The 18,387-nt window shown below is 36.7% G+C and overlaps 1 protein-coding gene across 2 annotated transcripts in view; it reads left to right on the top strand.

Annotated features, from left to right (window-relative positions):
- FAT4 (FAT atypical cadherin 4) overlaps window positions 1-18,155 on the top strand; it is a 175,711-nt gene extending 157,556 nt beyond the window's left edge. For both annotated transcript variants that reach the window (XM_045468084.1, XM_045468076.1), the window contains 6 exons: window positions 981-1,066; window positions 2,183-2,362; window positions 5,285-5,409; window positions 7,533-7,750; window positions 12,050-12,311; window positions 15,098-18,155. In XM_045468084.1, coding sequence (XP_045324040.1) covers window positions 981-1,066; window positions 2,183-2,362; window positions 5,285-5,409; window positions 7,533-7,750; window positions 12,050-12,311; window positions 15,098-16,962 — 2,736 coding nt within the window. In that variant the 3' untranslated portion in view covers window positions 16,963-18,155. The remainder of the gene's footprint in view (window positions 1-980; window positions 1,067-2,182; window positions 2,363-5,284; window positions 5,410-7,532; window positions 7,751-12,049; window positions 12,312-15,097) is intronic.
- Window positions 18,156-18,387: the final 232 nt, after the last annotated feature.

Raw genomic sequence — 18,387 nt, 5'->3', positions numbered from 1 at the left:
CAAAAAAAAAAAAAAAAAAAAAAAAAAAAAAAAAGAGGTACTATGTGTATGCCAAAAGTGATAGAAAAAAAATTCTTTCAGTTCATTTGTAGTATGTGGCTATCAAGTTTTAAATAATACCAAATGTGGAAAAAAATACCTTTGTCATTAGTACTTCAGTCAGAGGAAAAAAGTATCTTCCCATTTTAGAAAATACCCAAAAGAAGTCCCCTACTGGATTTTGAATCTGTCATTTTCTACAGTTCAAAGGGATTTTGTTAGAAACTGGCAAAATCATTAACTTCTCAGCTTTGAATCACTGAATAGACAGGATACAAACATGTCAATTTACAGCAGTACTGGTAGAAAAATTCAACAGTATGAGAAAACACGTTTAACTCTGATGATTAAATTGCATAGGGTGTTATTCAAATAAAACTTCCCCTCAGACGTTCTGTATCATGAAGCTTTTAGAAAATCAGAAAATTATGTTAAGATTTATCAAAATATTATGCCACTATCTAAAGTGTTTTTTTTCCTAGTTGAGTCATTCATAAATATCTATGTGATATCCTCTAGTTGAAAATATCAACTAGATGAGAGAGAATCCCAAGCAGGTCTGCACCGTCAGCATGGAGTCCGATACGGGGCTCAAACTCACAAACTGTAAGATCGTGACCTGACCAGAATCAAGAACTGGACTGTCAATTCACTGAGCCACCCAGGTGACCTGTCGGTTTTTCACTTATACACAAGGGGCCTGGTGAAGATTTTTCAAAGTACTTCCCACTTCTTATAATGTCACAGTTTTAGACATGTAAAAGAAATATGTGCCCAAAATTTGATATTATAGGTGTATTATGTCATAATATACTAAGCCAAAATGTTATCACAACTTCAAAATCATGTCCACATAGAAAAAAGTACTGGGCAGTGTTGGCCGAAAAGGACAATAGGGACAGCAGAACCCAGGATGAATGTTTCCTTCTCCTACTTTATAGGCAGCTTCCTTAACTGTGGACTCTTGTTCTGAGAACCAAGAACCAGGGTATTGCACTGTCAGTAATGTGGCAGTTTCAGATGACTGGTAAGTAAAATTATTCATTTGATCTTATTACTTGACCTTAAAAAGGAAATTCTGCATTTATTTTTATTTTTTTTTTAATTTTTTTTTCAATGTTTATTTATTTTTGGGACAGAGAGAGACAGAGCATGAACGGGGGAGGGGCAGAGAGAGAGGGAGACACAGAATCGGAAACAGGCTCCAGGCTCTGAGCCATCAGCCCAGAGCCTGACGCGGGGCTCGAACTCCCGGACTGCGAGATCGTGACCTGGCTGAAGTCGGACGCTTAACCGACTGCGCCACCCAGGCGCCCCGGAAATTCTGCATTTAAAAATAATTTTATTATGCTAAGTGTTATGAGAGTTTACAATATTTTATGCTCTCCAAAGGAATTTTTACTCTGTAAATAAAAAGTTAATAATGAGTATAAAAAATATGTAAAAGTGGTGTGACACGAGATGGGAGAGATGAGGACAAATAGAGGAAGGAAAGACTAACATGGCCTGTGCTCTTTGAGTAGATCATGAAATTGTTGCCTATGACCTGGGTCCTGCAAGGCTAGACTAAAGATCCCAGTCTTTACCTCCTTTGGAAGTTTTATACCACAATTATCCACACTTTTCAATGGCACCTCAGGAAGAGACACAGAATTATGCCATCTAAAATCTAAGTGATGTTAACAGAAATAACAACAGAGAAAAATAAATATTGACATATCATCTATGATATGAATTAACATATCGGTATTATTATCATCTTGTGGGGAAGAAAAATGTATAATCTAACATTAATATTATCTAACATTAATTAATCTAACATTAATATAATCACTATTTCTGCTGCACTTTATCTTCTCTCTGATGTTATGCTGCTTCTTGCTAATTCAGCATTGTTTTATACATCCCATTTGGCTAACTGAAAATGTCACTTCCATAAGTTTTATTATTTTTCATGCCTTGAAAACCTAATAATCCTGTAGAAATCTGTAAGGGAATATGCATCCATAGGTAATATTTTCCATTCAAATTTACCACGCTATAACACATGCCAGAAAGTTATATTCACTCTTTTTAAAGCTAAACATTCTACTGAAATCTATCATGTTGGAGCTAATACACTTATCTTTGCTTTCTCATGTAGGACTCTTGACGTTCAGCCAAATCGAGTCACAGTTGGAGGTATCAGATCCCTAGATCCAATCCTTCAGAGGAGAGGACACGTGGAAAGCCATGATTTTGTTGGGTGCATAATGGAGTTTGCAGTCAATGGAAGGCCTCTGGAACCCAGCCAAGCTCTGGCAGCACAAGGCATCCTAGATCAGTATGACAATTTTATTTCTTATTATTTTAAATAAAAATGAACAAAATGCATGATAATTGAGCATCCAAAGCTGAAATTATTGTGACCACAGTTCTAAAAGTATCAAATGTTTTACATTGTTTTGAATTTCATTTCATTTAATTACTTATTTAATTTAATTACCACCAGCTAACTTTTACAGGTAACACAGAAATTATTTGAATTAATTAACTTATTAAATTTAAATATTTACTGTTTGGTATAAAATGTGATATTTACTTAGAAAATTAACTTATTTTCTGGAGTGTAAGAAAAATATACGTATGCTTTTACGCCTATATACGCTTCAAAACAGTTGTGAAGATTATAATGACAAGTAGATGAATCACATAGAAAAGTATCTGCCACATAATGATGTATAAATGTTAGTAATAATGTATACAAAAAAACATTTGATATTAAATAGCTTTACATACAAACATATATTTTCAAAATATACCTTAGTACACCTTTAACAAGCAATAATTTGATTAATTGTAAAACATTTTATTTTCCTATGTGCTTATTGGTTAAGGTTCCCTGCAATGATTTTGGAATTGTGAAAATAACACACTTTATTTTAAAAATTAATCTTATTCATAATGAAAATTGGAAAACTCAGAAAAATATAAAGTATCCTATGCACCACCCAGAGACAAACACTCTTAACCTCATTGTGAGGTTCATGACTGCCTGCTGTTCCATTATATGAATGTGCCCTATTTTAACTATGATTATACACTTTACTTGTTTCTAATTTTATTAATATATTAAAAGCCCTGTGGTTAATACTATTCTTAATATTTTTAGTCTATTTTAACTTTTACAACCATTTTATGAGATAGATAATATTAATTTCTGAGCTACTCAATGTTTTAAAAACTTTCTCAAAGTCAACAAGCTGGTGAGTAGCAAAGCTAAGTCTTGAACTAGGCACTTGGACTGAGGTTAGTTACAAATAAATGAACAAGGCAGATTCTTGCTCTGGAGGAGTTCATTGTCTTCAAATTCGTGATTACTAATCTCTAATGCGGCCATGATTTTGCGTGGCAATGTATTCTATTCCCCAGTTTAATCATTTGCTCACTTTTCTCAATTACTTTCCAGCCTCCCCTTTTCACAGACCCCAAATATCACTCCTGTACCATCTTTCCCAGCTAATGAATTTGCTTCCTACCTTGCTCAGAAAATGGAAGCAATCAAAAGAAAACTTCCAAAAGCTTATTCCTCCACATTTGCCCATGCACGTGTGCATCCCATGGTCTACATTGCATCCTATTACTATGAGCGAACTGCTTCTATTCCCATAAAGACCAACCCCTTTTTACGTAAAAGGCTCAGTCCCCTGCAATGTTCTAAAAACAATAGTCCAGCTGTCTCCTTGGCATGTCTTTCCTCATTTAAATCCATGCGGCTATTTCTCCCATTTTATTTTTTGTAAAAACTTTATTAATCCCATTTTACTCTCTAATTACCATCCTCTCTCTTTTTGAAAAATTGTTCTTTGTCAAAGTGATCAATAACCTTTTTGTTGCTAAAATCAATGGTCAGTTCTCATCTTCTTTGAATTCCAATGTTCATTACTTCCTCTCCCTAAAAATACCTCTATCAGCATATGGTACAATCCTGGTTTTCTACTCTGATTCTTTTTCTCATCTGGTTGACCCCTTCTCTTTTGCATATATATTCATTCTTTAAATCGTGTTTTATAGCCCTTGGTTTTAAGTACTAACTTTAAAACTGGTGACTCTTAAATGGTTATCTTCAACTTGGCCTTTCTTCTGCACTTTAGACCCTTCTAGCCAACAGACTACCCAATATCCTATGTGTCTTTCTAACAAATATCTCACACTTAAGTTTAAAACTGAATTCGTGGCCTTCTTTCCTGATTCCTTCTAAATCTATTTCCTCCACAGTTCTCTCTGTCTTAAATAATGAGTCAATCAGCCAAAACTGTTCAGCCAAAACTTTTAGATTTACCTTTGATTCTTCTCTTTCTGACATACTTCACATCCAATCTACCAACAACCAGAATGACATTTAAAAACAGATGTTCGTCCTAACCCTGACTTACAAGGCCTTCATGATCTAGCCTCTTTCTCCATTTTCTCACTGTATTTACATATGCTTCTTTTTCTTGTTCACTCTGCTCCAACCATACTGGGCCCCTCGGTGTTCCTCAAACATATTAGGTACAATTTAACTTTCTTACTTGCTGTTTCCTCTGTCTGGAGTGATCTTCTACCAAATATTCTTCATTCTCTCAATTTGTTTAGGTCTTTACAAAAATATGTCCTTCCTTCGCTGATGAATCTACCCTCCATCCTAAAAAAAAATCTCTCGATACCCTTTGTCTATCTTAATTCTCCAAAGAACTTTCTTTGTTCTAACATATTACATATTTACCTAATTTTTGTTTTGTTATGGTTTTTTTGACTGCCTCCTAAACAAGGAAAAATAAATACCTCACGACATGTGGATTTTTCAACACTTTGTCCCCATGCTTAGAATAGTATGCTTGTAATTGGCATATGGTAGACATTTAATAGACATCAGTTGATGAGTTGTCTGGAGGAGATGTATAAGCAAATAAATGTGGGGGCCTTAGATTACATTAACCAAAGATGTCCTACTCAAATAAGAATTAATTTAAAAAAGAAATTATCACCTCTTTTTCTGTATTGTGTAAGATGTTATTTGGTTTAACTTTCTCCTTTTTGAATGAGGCAGGCCCTGTGTTACAGCTCTTAGTTTGACTAGATGCCCCAAATATAGTTGTAACTTGAGTTTCCAAGAAGTGAGTGCATGAAACTAAGCAAGTTAATAAAAGCTTACATCTGGTTTTAACAAATCCCCCACACTTTATTTTGTGCCTTATGAGTCTTTATTATTATTTCATTTTAGATGTCCCAGACTAGAAGGTGCTTGTACTCACAGCCCCTGCCAACATGGTGGCACATGTACGGATTACTGGTCATGGCAGCAGTGTCATTGCAAAGAAGGACTAACTGGGAAATACTGTGAAAAATGTATGCAAGCTGTTTTTTCTTCCACTGGAAATTATAGTAATCATGAAAAGTATAAATATATGCACTTAAATATGTAATTATATTCAAAGAAATTTTTTCATTCTAAATGTTGAAAATAATAAATGGGTAACAATTAAAAACTATAGCGACATTTTACATTTATTTTTTTAACCTGAGGAAGAGTGATATTCTTTCAGAATTATTTACTAAGTTGTTAATTTCCATTTTATGAATTTATGAATTTAGCAAAGCTAATTTATAGGAATGCTATACAAATACAAGGCCAAGGACTATATTCAGGTTTGGGTCTAATATTATCTGCCTTTAAGGAATATTTCTCCAGTAAATATTTTGTATGTGGTAGAAAAATGTAAATAATAAATGACCAAACACTGAGTTCAAACCATCATACAATGGCAGTATAATCTATTACAATTAAGGGTGATATTTGCATTTTAATTTACAATTATTAGAATTGGTTTTGAGTCTTACTTTTTAAATCTTTGTATAATTATTTGTTTTTTAAACCCTACTACTATTTTTTTTTTTTTATAAATTTTTTTTTTCAACGTTTATTTATTTTTGGGACAGAGAGAGACAGAGCACGAACGGGGGAGGGGCAGAGAGAGAGGGAGACACAGAATCGGAAACAGGCTCCAGGCTCTGAGCCATCAGCCCAGAGCCTGACGCGGGGCTCGAACTCACGGACCGCGAGATTGTGACCTGGCTGAAGTCGGACGCTTAACCGACTGCGCCACCCAGGCGCCCCCTACTATTTTTTAGTAAGACGTTATAGGCGCTCAAGCCATCATTAGAACATGGCATTCTCTAATTTCAAGCTGTACATCCCACTAACTAACCCTAATGGAGTTTCTTCTAGAAAACTTGCCTTATTTTCAAGTATATGGTTAATACTCAGATCATTGCAGTTATTTGACCACTTCCCAAGGAGTCCTAATTATATTATAAGAATGAGTATAAATTCATGATCACATTAAGGGTACACTGTAGTCAAAAAGATCTTACTAGCAGAAGATATAATCATATTGAATTAGTTAGGATAACATCAAAACAACAAAAAAGTATGTTGTCAGATAGTTTTTTCATTAAGTAATGAGTATTTATAAGTAGGAATCCAGTTATGCCTGGAACATGAAATGAGTCATTGGCTTGAGAGATGCCTGAGGTTCCTTTTTTTTTAATTGAGATATAATGCACATACTATAAAATTTAGCTCTATAAAGTATACTATTCAGTGCTGAAACCCTTTTGAGCTCATTTGCTTTATGTCTTTTCTTTAGCTATATTAACTGTTATGATAACAAACTTCTAAAGTTCAGTAGTGTGAACATTTTACCAAATTATGATAAATTATAATTATACATTACAGTTACACATAATGATAAATTAAATTCAACATGATTATATGATGATTGCTAATAATAAAATTAATACAAATTAAATATCTGTTCACTTCTTTGTCCAAATTTCTAACATGCTAGAGACTTATGATTACAAATCATTCAACTCTGAACACATTTATAAATTTTGAAAATAAAGTAACACTTATTATAAACACATTTGCAACTCCATGTTTTTAACAGGTGGTATCTCTATAAGTATTCATGATTTATATGCTATACCAAATATTTTTTTTTAATTTTTTTAGTGTTTATTTATTTTTGAGACAATGAGAGAGACAGAGTGAAAGCAGCAGAGGGGCAGACAGAGGGAGACACAGAATCTGAAGTGGGCTCCAGGCTCTGAGCTGTCAGCCCAGAGCCAGTCGCGGGGCCATACTCACGAACTATGAGATTATGACCTGAGCCAAAGTCGGACCCTTAACCAACTGAGCCACTCAGGCGCCCCTGCTATACCAAATATTTTATTGAATATTACCCAAATGATTGATTCTGATTTTGATTTAAGCATTTGAAATTACCTTATACAGTAATTCACAAATGGAATTTTTTTTTTTTTTTTTCCCAAGAGGAGGATTGGGGAATATGGATTCCAAAAACCTGATATTTTATTGTCCTTTTTTATAATTTTTGTCACTTATAAAAACTTCTTCAGAAGCCAAATGGATGCATTCATTTTTCCCTTTCTTCATTGCCTTTCAGCTATTACTCCTGACACTGCGTTATCATTAGAAGGCAAAGGGCGCTTGGATTACCACATGAGTCAGAATGAGAAGCGGGAATATTTGTTAAGACAGAGCATACGAGGTGCCATGTTGGAGCCTTTTGGTGTGAACAGTCTGGAAATAAAATTCAGAACAAGAAGCGAGAATGGCATTTTAATCCATATCCAAGAAAGCAGCAATTACACTACTGTGAAGGTAAGATAAAAGCTAATGGTGACTTCATTTGATTAGACCGCCTGCTGTGTCATGATTTAAATCACTTCGCCCATAATTTCTGTCCTTTTCTTTACAACCCATTAGAGTTCCGACTAATACTGGGCACTATTCCAATATCATCTATCTTAACTATTGCCCAGGCATTGGCCAGAGTAACAAAGATCTGAATGGTTTGCTTTCTAAACACTTTTGTCTTGGTTTAGAGTAAAGACCACTGCTAGGTAGGCCAGCATAGAAAGAATTTGTTGCAATCTATTTTGTCAAATAAAAATTTATATTGCTTTTCTTTCTCTACTTTTAAACAAAGTAAAACAAAAAGATAATGTGCTTTTGAAGTGAAAAAAAAAAGTTCCAGAAATTATTCCAAACACTGGTATGTTTACATTAATTGGTGGGACAAGAATAAGAAAAAAACATTTTTAAGTTATCTGGCTTTATTCTGGAGCATATAGTCAATTAACTATCTAGGTAAACCCTGTGAAATTAAGTATCTTTGGAATTATTGTAAGTTAAATTCCCCCTGACTACCCCAAATAATTTCTAAAAACATTGTTTTTAAACATTCTGTTTTATGAGAACAATGTATTGATTTATCATTAGGCTTTTACATAATATTTTAAACTATAAATGAGATGCTAACCCAGTGAATAATTTCCCAGGATATGCATTTTCCTTCAGCTTTTAGCTTCTTAATTCTAAGACTATTATATTAGTCTGCTTTCTTTCCCACAAATAAGACTTCACCTTTTAAATCATCAGTTTCTTTTGACTGATTTTGATTAATATCATTTTGATATTATAATTCCACTCATAATTTTTACATGAATTTTGGTAAATTCTGAAGAAAATAAACTCAGACATCCTGTATTATCTTCACCTATAAATTAATATTTTGAAAATTACTAAAAGCTTAGTTCATGAAGAAAAAAAGCAATATGCATAGAGAATTACTCCGTTTAACTCACATATAATATTTAAAAATAAAACAGACATTCACCTCTGAACTTCAGCCTTTTTATTCTTAAAATTTCTCTCCATCCAAGTCAACTCTGGTTGTTATGCTGCATGCACATACCTTTAGGAAGTAGTACAAAAAATATTTTTAAAAATCTTAGTCCTCACAGTCCAGTCATTTCCAACTGTGGATGATTTTACCCTCTCTTCCCCCCAGGAGACATTTGACAATGTCTGGAGGCATTTTTTATTGTCACAATGGGGAGGGGGTGCTACCAGCATCATGTAAGTAGAGATCAGATATGTCACTAAATATCCTACATTGCACAACGCAGCACCCCAAAACAAAGAAGGAATCTAGTCCAAAATGTCAATAGTGCCGAAGTTGAACAACTCCGTTCTAATCTAGTACAAAAGAACATCTTCCCGTTATAAGTTTACCTCCATATTCAACCAAGGAGCCCAGTTCAAAATTAATAAAGCTACTGCAAAACAAAGCATCTATGTCATTATATTATGATTTTATTTGGTGTTTATAATTTGTATTGGAAAGTGTATCAGAACCAAAGAAAGCGGAAGTACAGAAAGAAGTAAAGCTTCACAGTCTACAAGAAACGCTTTTTGTATGCGTCGAGAGGCTTTGACATTGAGGTCTGTGCATTATCTGTTAAGCTGCTTCCAAGTCCTCGTGCCATTTACATGACATATGAAATATTTCTGTACATTATCTTTAAGCCAAGAGATACAAAATACAATGTGGTTGAAGAAATCAGAGAGAGAATATTTTTTTTTCCTTAAGGAAGAAGCTGAATGTCAGGATCCATTTTTGTCACCATAAAATCTTGTGTTTCCAACAGGACGGCAGCATTCAACTTCTCCAGATATTCTTACATTGGTAGCAAGCACTTAGAAAGAGATTTTTTTCCTGAAGGAAAAGTAAATGCTAATGAATAAAAATAATGACTAATGCAGACCAAAATGCACGTTTCTTTTCTATGAATATTTTGAAAAGCAGCTTTTCAGAGATTAAGGGGGTTGGCAGGTAAAGTAAGTAGATTAAAAAACCAGTGAATAAAGAGAACAAAATAGACGGAAAGAGAATGGCTATTGTAAGTAAGCAGGCAAATTATTCGGATGACAGGAATACGATCTACTTGCACAGGCTAGGAAGCTAGTCAGAAGGAACTGTTACTTTTCATTTAGTTTATCGGTGAGTAAGGCCCCTGGTTTTTTTCCTTCTTCCTTTTGGCTCACTTTCTGACAGTTTCTTTCTGACAGTTTCTTCCTTCCTTCCTTTCTTTATTTCTTCCTTTCTTTCTTTTGTTCTTCATTCTCTGCATCCATCCATCTTTCTTCTCTCTCTCACACACACACAAAGGAATCAAGATGATCATTTTGAACATAGAAAAGAGAGTTGGGTAAATGAGATTTCCAATGGTTTGGGGGGAGTGTCAAGAGTGAGTAGCAATAGCAATGTGAAGAGAGAGGAGAATATGTAGAATAGATAGAGTCTGTTCAGATAAAAAAGGCATTAGGTAGAGAGAATATTAGATTGAAAAACAGAAGGAAGCATACTCATGTCTAACTGTGCTGATGGTATATTTAAAGTGTTCTGCCAACCTCCCTTCTTTTATGGCATTTTGTGTATCTCCATACTTAGAGTTCTGTAATAATGTAAGATTACGGACTCTATCTCTGTTCCAAATCAATCCTGTTTTCTTGATGTGTAGGTTTTTTTGTTTGTTTGTTTGTTTGTGTTTATTTTTAAGTGGGGCTAAATGTATTGTACAGAGTTGGGATGAGGGATTCAGAGGTCTAGATCAAAAATAAATAAATAAATAAATAAATAAATAAATAAATAAATAAATCTATGGATAAATAAAACCAAGCCAAAATGAACATAAAAAGCGAGCATGATGTTTTGAAGTTAGGAAGGATGCAAGAGCTGAGTAGAGTATTAGTGGGAGAAGCAGAACATCAGGAATGTTACAATGAGCACTCAGGTTCTTGTTCACCCTACTCTACAGTGTATTCTGAAGACTCTCATCAGATTTGGTCACATAGAAGGATGCCAGGGTTTGATCAGGTAGGAGGGAAACACAGTGCCGGGAGAAGGCTCGTCTCACGGCTTCTTTCCAAAAGGACTCTAGGTATCACCAATGACAGGCTGCTATTTTCAACGTGTGTTTCATGAGACATTGCTCACTTGATGAAATGTTATTGTCATTTAACCACAACTCTCTTTTCTTTTCCCATCTGAATTTGGTACTGAATTATATTACCGTCTAGAGAGACTCTTTAAATAAAATCTTACAGTATGAGTAACGTATGTAAATGTGTTAGGCATATTTTCCACAGAGTAAAAATGAACTGACTTTTAGTTCTACCAGATGTGTTTGTTGCATGTAGAAATAGCATCTGATCCGAGTGACAAAATCACTGATCCATCCATTCATTCCTGTCATTTGATACACAGTGCCACTTCATCCCCCAGCCCAGGCACCAGCTCTGTCTGGCAGCATGATGGGATTATGCTCTCTGAACCAAATGTTCATGTTGCCTCATAAATTATTTCATTTTCTAAAGTGTCTCCTCAGAATACTGGAAACTTGGTAGCTGGAAACTGGAGTAGGAGCATCCTGTTACCCAATGTTCTACTGGGCAAAGTCAAAGAAACCAAATATCCCTTAGATAAATTGTAAAAGGCAGTCAAAGTGAAGACTTTCCCAGACACCTCATTATTAAGAATTCACTCATAATTTTCATCTGAATGAATGATATAAACAATAGGCATGTTTTCTTCTAAAATTCCAGTGCGTAATAGATAACATATAAAAGAATTTCTTTTTGTCTATTTTTCCAACTATGTTTCATTTTTGCCTAAGCATTGATGCTTCTTTTTTTGCAAGTAGTTTTAACATTTTTTGATCACTGTGGACCATTTACTAAACTGATGGATTCTCTATACTTGCCGTTGTGATTAAATTATAAGTAATTACAAAAGGGTATATTTTACTTATCTTGAAATGGGTTTTCACTCCATTATTATCTCAGCTGTGTTCCAGAAAATAATTTTAGGCATCTTAAAAAATTAGGTATAAATATAATAACAACTTGAAAACTATTAAAACTATTAAATATGAAGGTATATGTTACCTAAATTTGTAGGGCAAGTATGGGTAAGTATACTCTGATATAGCCAGACCCTTGAGCTAGCCTGTTAGCTTTCAGTTGATCAATATTGTAAGTTTCATTTCATTTCTATTCTATTTTTACTCAAGCACATCATAGCTTAATTGTACATTATTTTAATACATTTTACAGATTAAAAATGGCAAAGTACATTTTACATCAGATGCAGGAGTTGCTGGGAAAGTGGAGAGAAATATTCCTGAAGTTTATGTTGCAGATGGCCACTGGCATACTTTTCTCATCGGAAAAAATGGAACAGCCACAGTACTGTCCATCGACAGAATATATAACAGAGATATCATCCACCCTACACAGGATTTTGGTGGCCTCGATGTACTCACTATATCTCTTGGAGGAATTCCACCCAATCAAGCTCATCGAGATTCCCACACAGGTAAAAAATGCTTGCGTTGAGCAAAGGAAAGGTAAAATTATTCCTATAAAAGTAGTTGGACTTCTGATAATATCCATTATGACTATTCTAAGTCTCTCATAACTATCTTTAAGAAGTCTGTAATAGGGGCACCTGGGTGGCTCAGACAGTTAAGTGTCTGACTTCGGCTCAGGTCATGATCTCGCAGTTTGTGGGTTCAAGCCCCATGTCAGGCTCTATGCTGACAGCTCACAGCCTGGAGCCTGTATTCAGATTCTGTGTCTCCCTCTCTCTCTGTCCCTCCCATGCTCACTCTCTCCTTCTCTCTCTCTTTCTCTCAAAAATAAATAAAACAAACAAAAAAAGTCTATAATAAACTATTGGTCATCACTTACTTTATTTTAGTCATTTACATTTGTTCTACCAAGTTCATAATTCATCCCATGGTTCTTCCCTTGTCCACCAAACATTTATTTATCCATTCATCCATGTGTCCATTCACATGGCAGATATTACTGAGCCCTGTGCTTGGCATTGGGAGTACAATGGTGGGCTAAATAAATAGCTACTCTCCTCATACAAAACATGGCCAAGTAAGGAAGGCAACATTGATCAAACCATTATACAACTAGATATATTATTTTAAAACATGAAAAAGGATGTGAAGAAGGAATATAGAATTCTAAGAGATTTCCAGAAAATGAGAAAGGGAAATTTCCATGGGAAATTGACTATTGGTACTTAAAATGAACTGTGAAGATGAAGATGGGAGAGTATGAAAGATTAATTTACATTGATAGGAACTTAACAAAAAGTAGATAAAAATCATAGAACCTGACCTATTAGCACATTGGAGACTGATGTCATCAGGTAATGAAGGAAGTTGAAGAATGAAGCAGGGCCTCCTAGACCATGTTGCATTTTTGGGTTTACTCTCAGGACAGTGGGAAGTCAATAAAAAATTTATGTTAGGAGTGTCAAGATGAGACAGGTAGCAATATTAAAGATCTTCCAGGTTACAACATGGAGAATGCATTGGTGGAGACAAGAGTGGGCTTGCATAAATTAGCTGGGATGATACTGCAGTGATCTAGGCAAGGTATTATGTGAGTTCTGACTAGTGTGGTGGCAGAGGAGTTTAGAGGGAAGTAAATGGGGAAGAAATTTTTTTTAGGAATTAGAGTAAATCAAACTGTTGATGATCGTGGTGAAATTCAAGACGGTTTCTGACCTGTCAACTAGAAAAAGGGCAGCACCATTGAAAGAGGAAACTGCAGAGCAGTGGAGAGAGAAGCCTGTCTACGGGAAATATCAGAATGGTGGTTTGGGACACCTGGCGTTTGCACCACCTTTGAGAAAGACTTTTGGATAGATAGGCTATAATCAGGAATGGACACCAGCTGGAAATACATATTAAGAGTTAGCAGAGTCAAGCAAGTAACTGATGTACTGGTCATGGATGTGATAATCTAACATGAAGGGGTAGATTAAAAAGAAAGCCTGGAGCCTTAGCTTGAGCAACTCTAGGAGTCAGTGGTTGATGAGAGGAAAATGAAACATGAAAGAGACTAAGTCATAGAAAAACAATCTGTAGAGTAGGAACAAAAGCAGATGTTACAGAACCTTATGGAAAAAGTGTATCAGGGATGAAAATGTCACTAAGGTGGAAGGATATATCAAATACGAAGAAAATTGGAAAATGCAGGGGAGGGTGATGGACTTAAGGCACAAAAGTATAAGTTCAGGTCACAAGTTGTTCTTATATACTTAGCTTATTTTAGAATATGGATGATAATTCATTTGGATGTTTTAAGAAACAAGCCGAAGTAGATCATACTCTGTTGTTAGTGTCAAAATCAATTCTTGGGCTCTGGGACAGGGGCATTAGCAATATTAACACACTCAAGTTCAACAAAGAGTTTCTCAACCTTAAGAAATAATAATAATTACTACCCTCTAAAGAGCCATTTAAGATATGTTTTTCTAACTCTGCCTGTCCCACGTCATGAAGCGTTCATGCCACAGTTATACTCTATAGCTGCCCTCTAGATGACTGCAAACCCTTGTAATACCTAAGATTTTCCCTTTGCTCTTCAAGAACTTATGTTCAACTCCTTGGGAGCAGTATCACGTCCATTGAGAATTCATGATCTAATGATTACAACTATTAGCCTAGGGGCACCTGGGCGGCTCAGTGGGTTAAACAACTGACTCTTGATTTTGGCTCAGGTCATGATCTCAGGGTCATGGGATCGAGCTCCATGTCAGGCTCTGCATTGGGCATGGAGCCTATTTGGGATTCTCTCTCTCTCTCTGCCTCTGCCCCTCCTCTGCTTGCACTGTCTTTCTTTCCCTTTAAAAATATTTTTTAATTTTAAAAAATTGAGAAAAAAAGCTATTAACTTATTTTTTTGTTCTTTATAAGTTTTTTAAATACATTTTATTTCTATGTATGCAATTCTTGATATATATATATACTATAAAAATAAGACAAATAGATAATCAAATTAATAAAAGAGGGAGTAAAAGAAAATCTAGCCTGTCTGAGTCATTTATAAATTTTCAGAAAGAGCAGTATCTGAGCAATTCTCTTCATACTTTTGTCATGGAAATCTTATATATCTTACTAAGTTATGTCGTAAGACACACAGAGTTATTGACTTTGGACTGGCTGATGGCTCTGAGACTGTGGTTTCTTAGCTCTTGTGATGTGATTAGGAGGCTTCTTTTTACCATAGTTCAATGGTGCAGTGTTTTAAATCAGCATTTTCTCTAAAATGCCTTACTGCTCCTTCTCCCCTCTACAGGTTTTGATGGCTGCATTGCCTCTATGCTGTATGGTGGAGAAAGTCTTCCTTTCAGTGGGAAGCATAGCTTGGCCTCCATCTCTAAGACGGACCCCTCAGTGAAGATTGGCTGTCGTGGCCCGAACATCTGTGCCAGCAACCCCTGCTGGGGCGACTTACTGTGCATTAATCAGTGGTATGCCTACAAGTGCGTTCCCCCTGGAGACTGTGCCTCCCACCCATGCCAGAATGGGGGCAGCTGCGAGCCGGGCCTGCACTCTGGCTTCACATGTAGCTGCCCAGAGTCCCACACAGGGAGGACCTGTGAGACGGTGGTGGCTTGTCTTGGGGTCCTCTGTCCTCAGGGGAGAGTGTGCAAAGCTGGAAGCCCTGGAGGGCATGTCTGTGTTCTGAGTCAGGGTCCCGAAGAGATCTCCCTGCCTCTGTGGGCTGTACCTGCCATCGTGGGCAGCTGTGCGACAGTCCTGGCCCTCCTGGTCCTGAGCCTGATTCTGTGTAACCAGTGCAGGGGGAAGAAGACAAAAGACCCCAAAGAGGAGAAGAAACCGAAGGAGAAGAAGAAGAAGGGAAGCGAGAACGTTGCTTTTGATGACCCAGACAATATCCCTCCCTACGGGGACGATATGACTGTGAGGAAGCAGCCCGAGGGGAACCCTAAGCCAGATATCATTGAGCGGGAAAACCCCTACCTCATCTACGATGAGACTGATATTCCCCACAGCTCAGAAACCATCCCTAGCGCCCCTTTGGCTTCGCCGGAGCAAGAGATAGAGCATTACGACATCGACAACGCCAGCAGCATTGCCCCTTCAGACGCAGACATCATCCAACACTACAAGCAGTTCCGCAGCCACACACCCAAATTTTCTATCCAGAGGCATAGTCCCCTAGGCTTTGCGAGGCAATCCCCCATGCCCTTAGGAGCAAGCAGTTTGACTTACCAACCTTCATACGGTCAGGGTTTGAGAACCAGCTCCCTGAGCCATTCAGCTTGCCCAACCCCCAACCCCCTGTCTCGACACAGCCCAGCCCCTTTCTCAAAGTCCTCTACTTTCTATAGGAACAGTCCCGCCAGGGAATTGCATCTTCCTATAAGAGATGGAAATACTTTGGAAATGCATGCTGATACCTGCCAACCTGGCATTTTCAACTATGCCACAAGGCTGGGAAGGAGAAGTAAGAGTCCTCAGGCCATGACCTCTCACGGTTCTAGACCAGGGAGTCGCTTAAAGCAGCCAATTGGGCAGATTCCTTTGGAATCTTCCCCTCCGGTAGGACTCTCGATTGAAGAGGTGGAGAGGCTAAACACCCCTCGCCCTAGAAACCCAAGTATCTGCAGTGCAGATCACGGAAGGTCTTCTTCAGAAGAGGATTGCAGAAGGCCATTGTCCAGAACAAGGAACCCAGCAGATGGCATTCCAGCTCCAGAATCTTCTTCTGATAGTGACTCACATGAGTCTTTCACTTGCTCAGAGATGGAGTATGACAGGGAAAAGCCAATGGTATATACTTCCAGGATGCCCAAATTATCTCAAGTCAATGAATCTGATGCAGATGACGAAGATAATTATGGAGCCAGACTGAAGCCTAGAAGATACCATGGCCGAAGGGCTGAGGGAGGACCTGGGGGCACACAGGCAGCAGCACCAGGGGTTGCTGACAACACACTGCCCTTGAAACTTGGGCAGCAAGCAGGGAATTTCAACTGGGACAACCTTTTGAACTGGGGCCCTGGCTTTGGCCATTATGTAGATGTTTTTAAAGATTTGGCATCTCTCCCAGAAAAAGCAGCAGCAAACGAAGAAGGCAAGAATGGGACAGCTAAGCCCGTCCCCAAAGATGGGGAAGCAGAGCAGTATGTGTGAACTTTATGTACTGGCATTGGAAAAACAGAAAAAACAAGGAACACTCAAACCGTTGTAAGGTTGCCGACGAAGGGGTATTCCATTTGCGAAAGAGGCCAGTATGGACTGGTGTTGGAGGGAAACTTTAAAAAATAATAACCACAATGCTGCTGAAACAGACTCCAAACAAGTCTTTAATTTAAATATGCTTGGTTGAATTTCTTTTCCTGCATGCATCGTATTTTGTAACTAGTCATGTGGCATGCAGCGTCCGGAAAGTTTTTTTCTTATTTACCAATGTTTGATTTGTGATTTTTGAAATGAATACTGTTGCCATTGCAGAAATGAATTTGTGCTTTCACAGTGGGGTATGTGTATTGTTTCCATTGTGTTATCATCCTTATGTTTTGCATTGCAAGATCCTTGGGGTTTAACCAATCTTTGTAAAGTGTAGAAAGAGCCTTCCTCTTCTTGAATGAAAGACTAAGTATTAACACTTTCCAGAGCTATAGATTCCATATTTGATGTTGCTCAGAAATGTCTGATATTTGAGTAGGTTTTACATGACAGTGGGTACTAAAATTAAGTCATTTTGTTCAGCACTTTAGAAGTTTCTTACAAAATTGTGTTAAAACTTCCGAATCTCTCTCTCTCTCTCTCGCTCTCTCTCTCTCTCTTTTTGTGAACAATTATGGTCATCTGACTTTCATCAGGCTTCCAATAGGAACAAAATGACTGCTTATTATCCTTAGAACACTGCTCCCTTCCTACCGTGGAATGATGTTCTCAGCAGCGCTTCTCAGAGACACTTTTAGAAGTTATTTATTGAAAAATGTTCTATGCTTTTAAAATTTTAAAGAATCGACCTAAAGAAAGCCTATGATTGGACTTTTCAGCCATTTGAAGTTTACCCCAAGTACCCAGTTTTTATAATTTATATAAAGTCAAATTTCAACTCTTCTTTCTTTCTGTCATTTTGTAGATCATTTTTTAATACAGTGTAAAAACTTTTTTTTACACCTAAGCTGTGTTTTTGATACTGATATTTTCCTATGCTGAAAAGTTTTCTTACTTTCAGGGAAGGTAAGAAAATACTTTTTTTACATTTGTTACTTATGTAACGTTCATATTTTTCACATTTTGATATTTGTAACATACTGTATGCTTTCTACTTGTAAATGCCAACAATAGAATTAAAATATTTATTTAAAATACTTTGCATTTACAGTGCATTTTCATCTTTCTTTACTCTTTTACGCCCAACCCGAATAATCTCTACTTGTCAACAGGGGTATTGCAAGTTGAACTACAAACGAGAAGCATCATTTTCTTTTAAAAAACCTGAGTATGGATAATTGCCAGAGCAGATATTTTAAGGTCATGTTAGTACATTCCTACCTGTCAGAGTTCTTGAAATTCCCTAGAGCCTAATGAGTCTAGACGAGG

The sequence above is a fragment of the Leopardus geoffroyi genome, chromosome B1 (assembly GCF_018350155.1).
Source record: "Leopardus geoffroyi isolate Oge1 chromosome B1, O.geoffroyi_Oge1_pat1.0, whole genome shotgun sequence".
Lineage (NCBI taxonomy): Eukaryota > Metazoa > Chordata > Mammalia > Carnivora > Felidae > Leopardus > Leopardus geoffroyi.
Note: the sequence above shows the minus strand (reverse complement) of the source record. Positions and strands in the feature narration are given on the sequence as shown.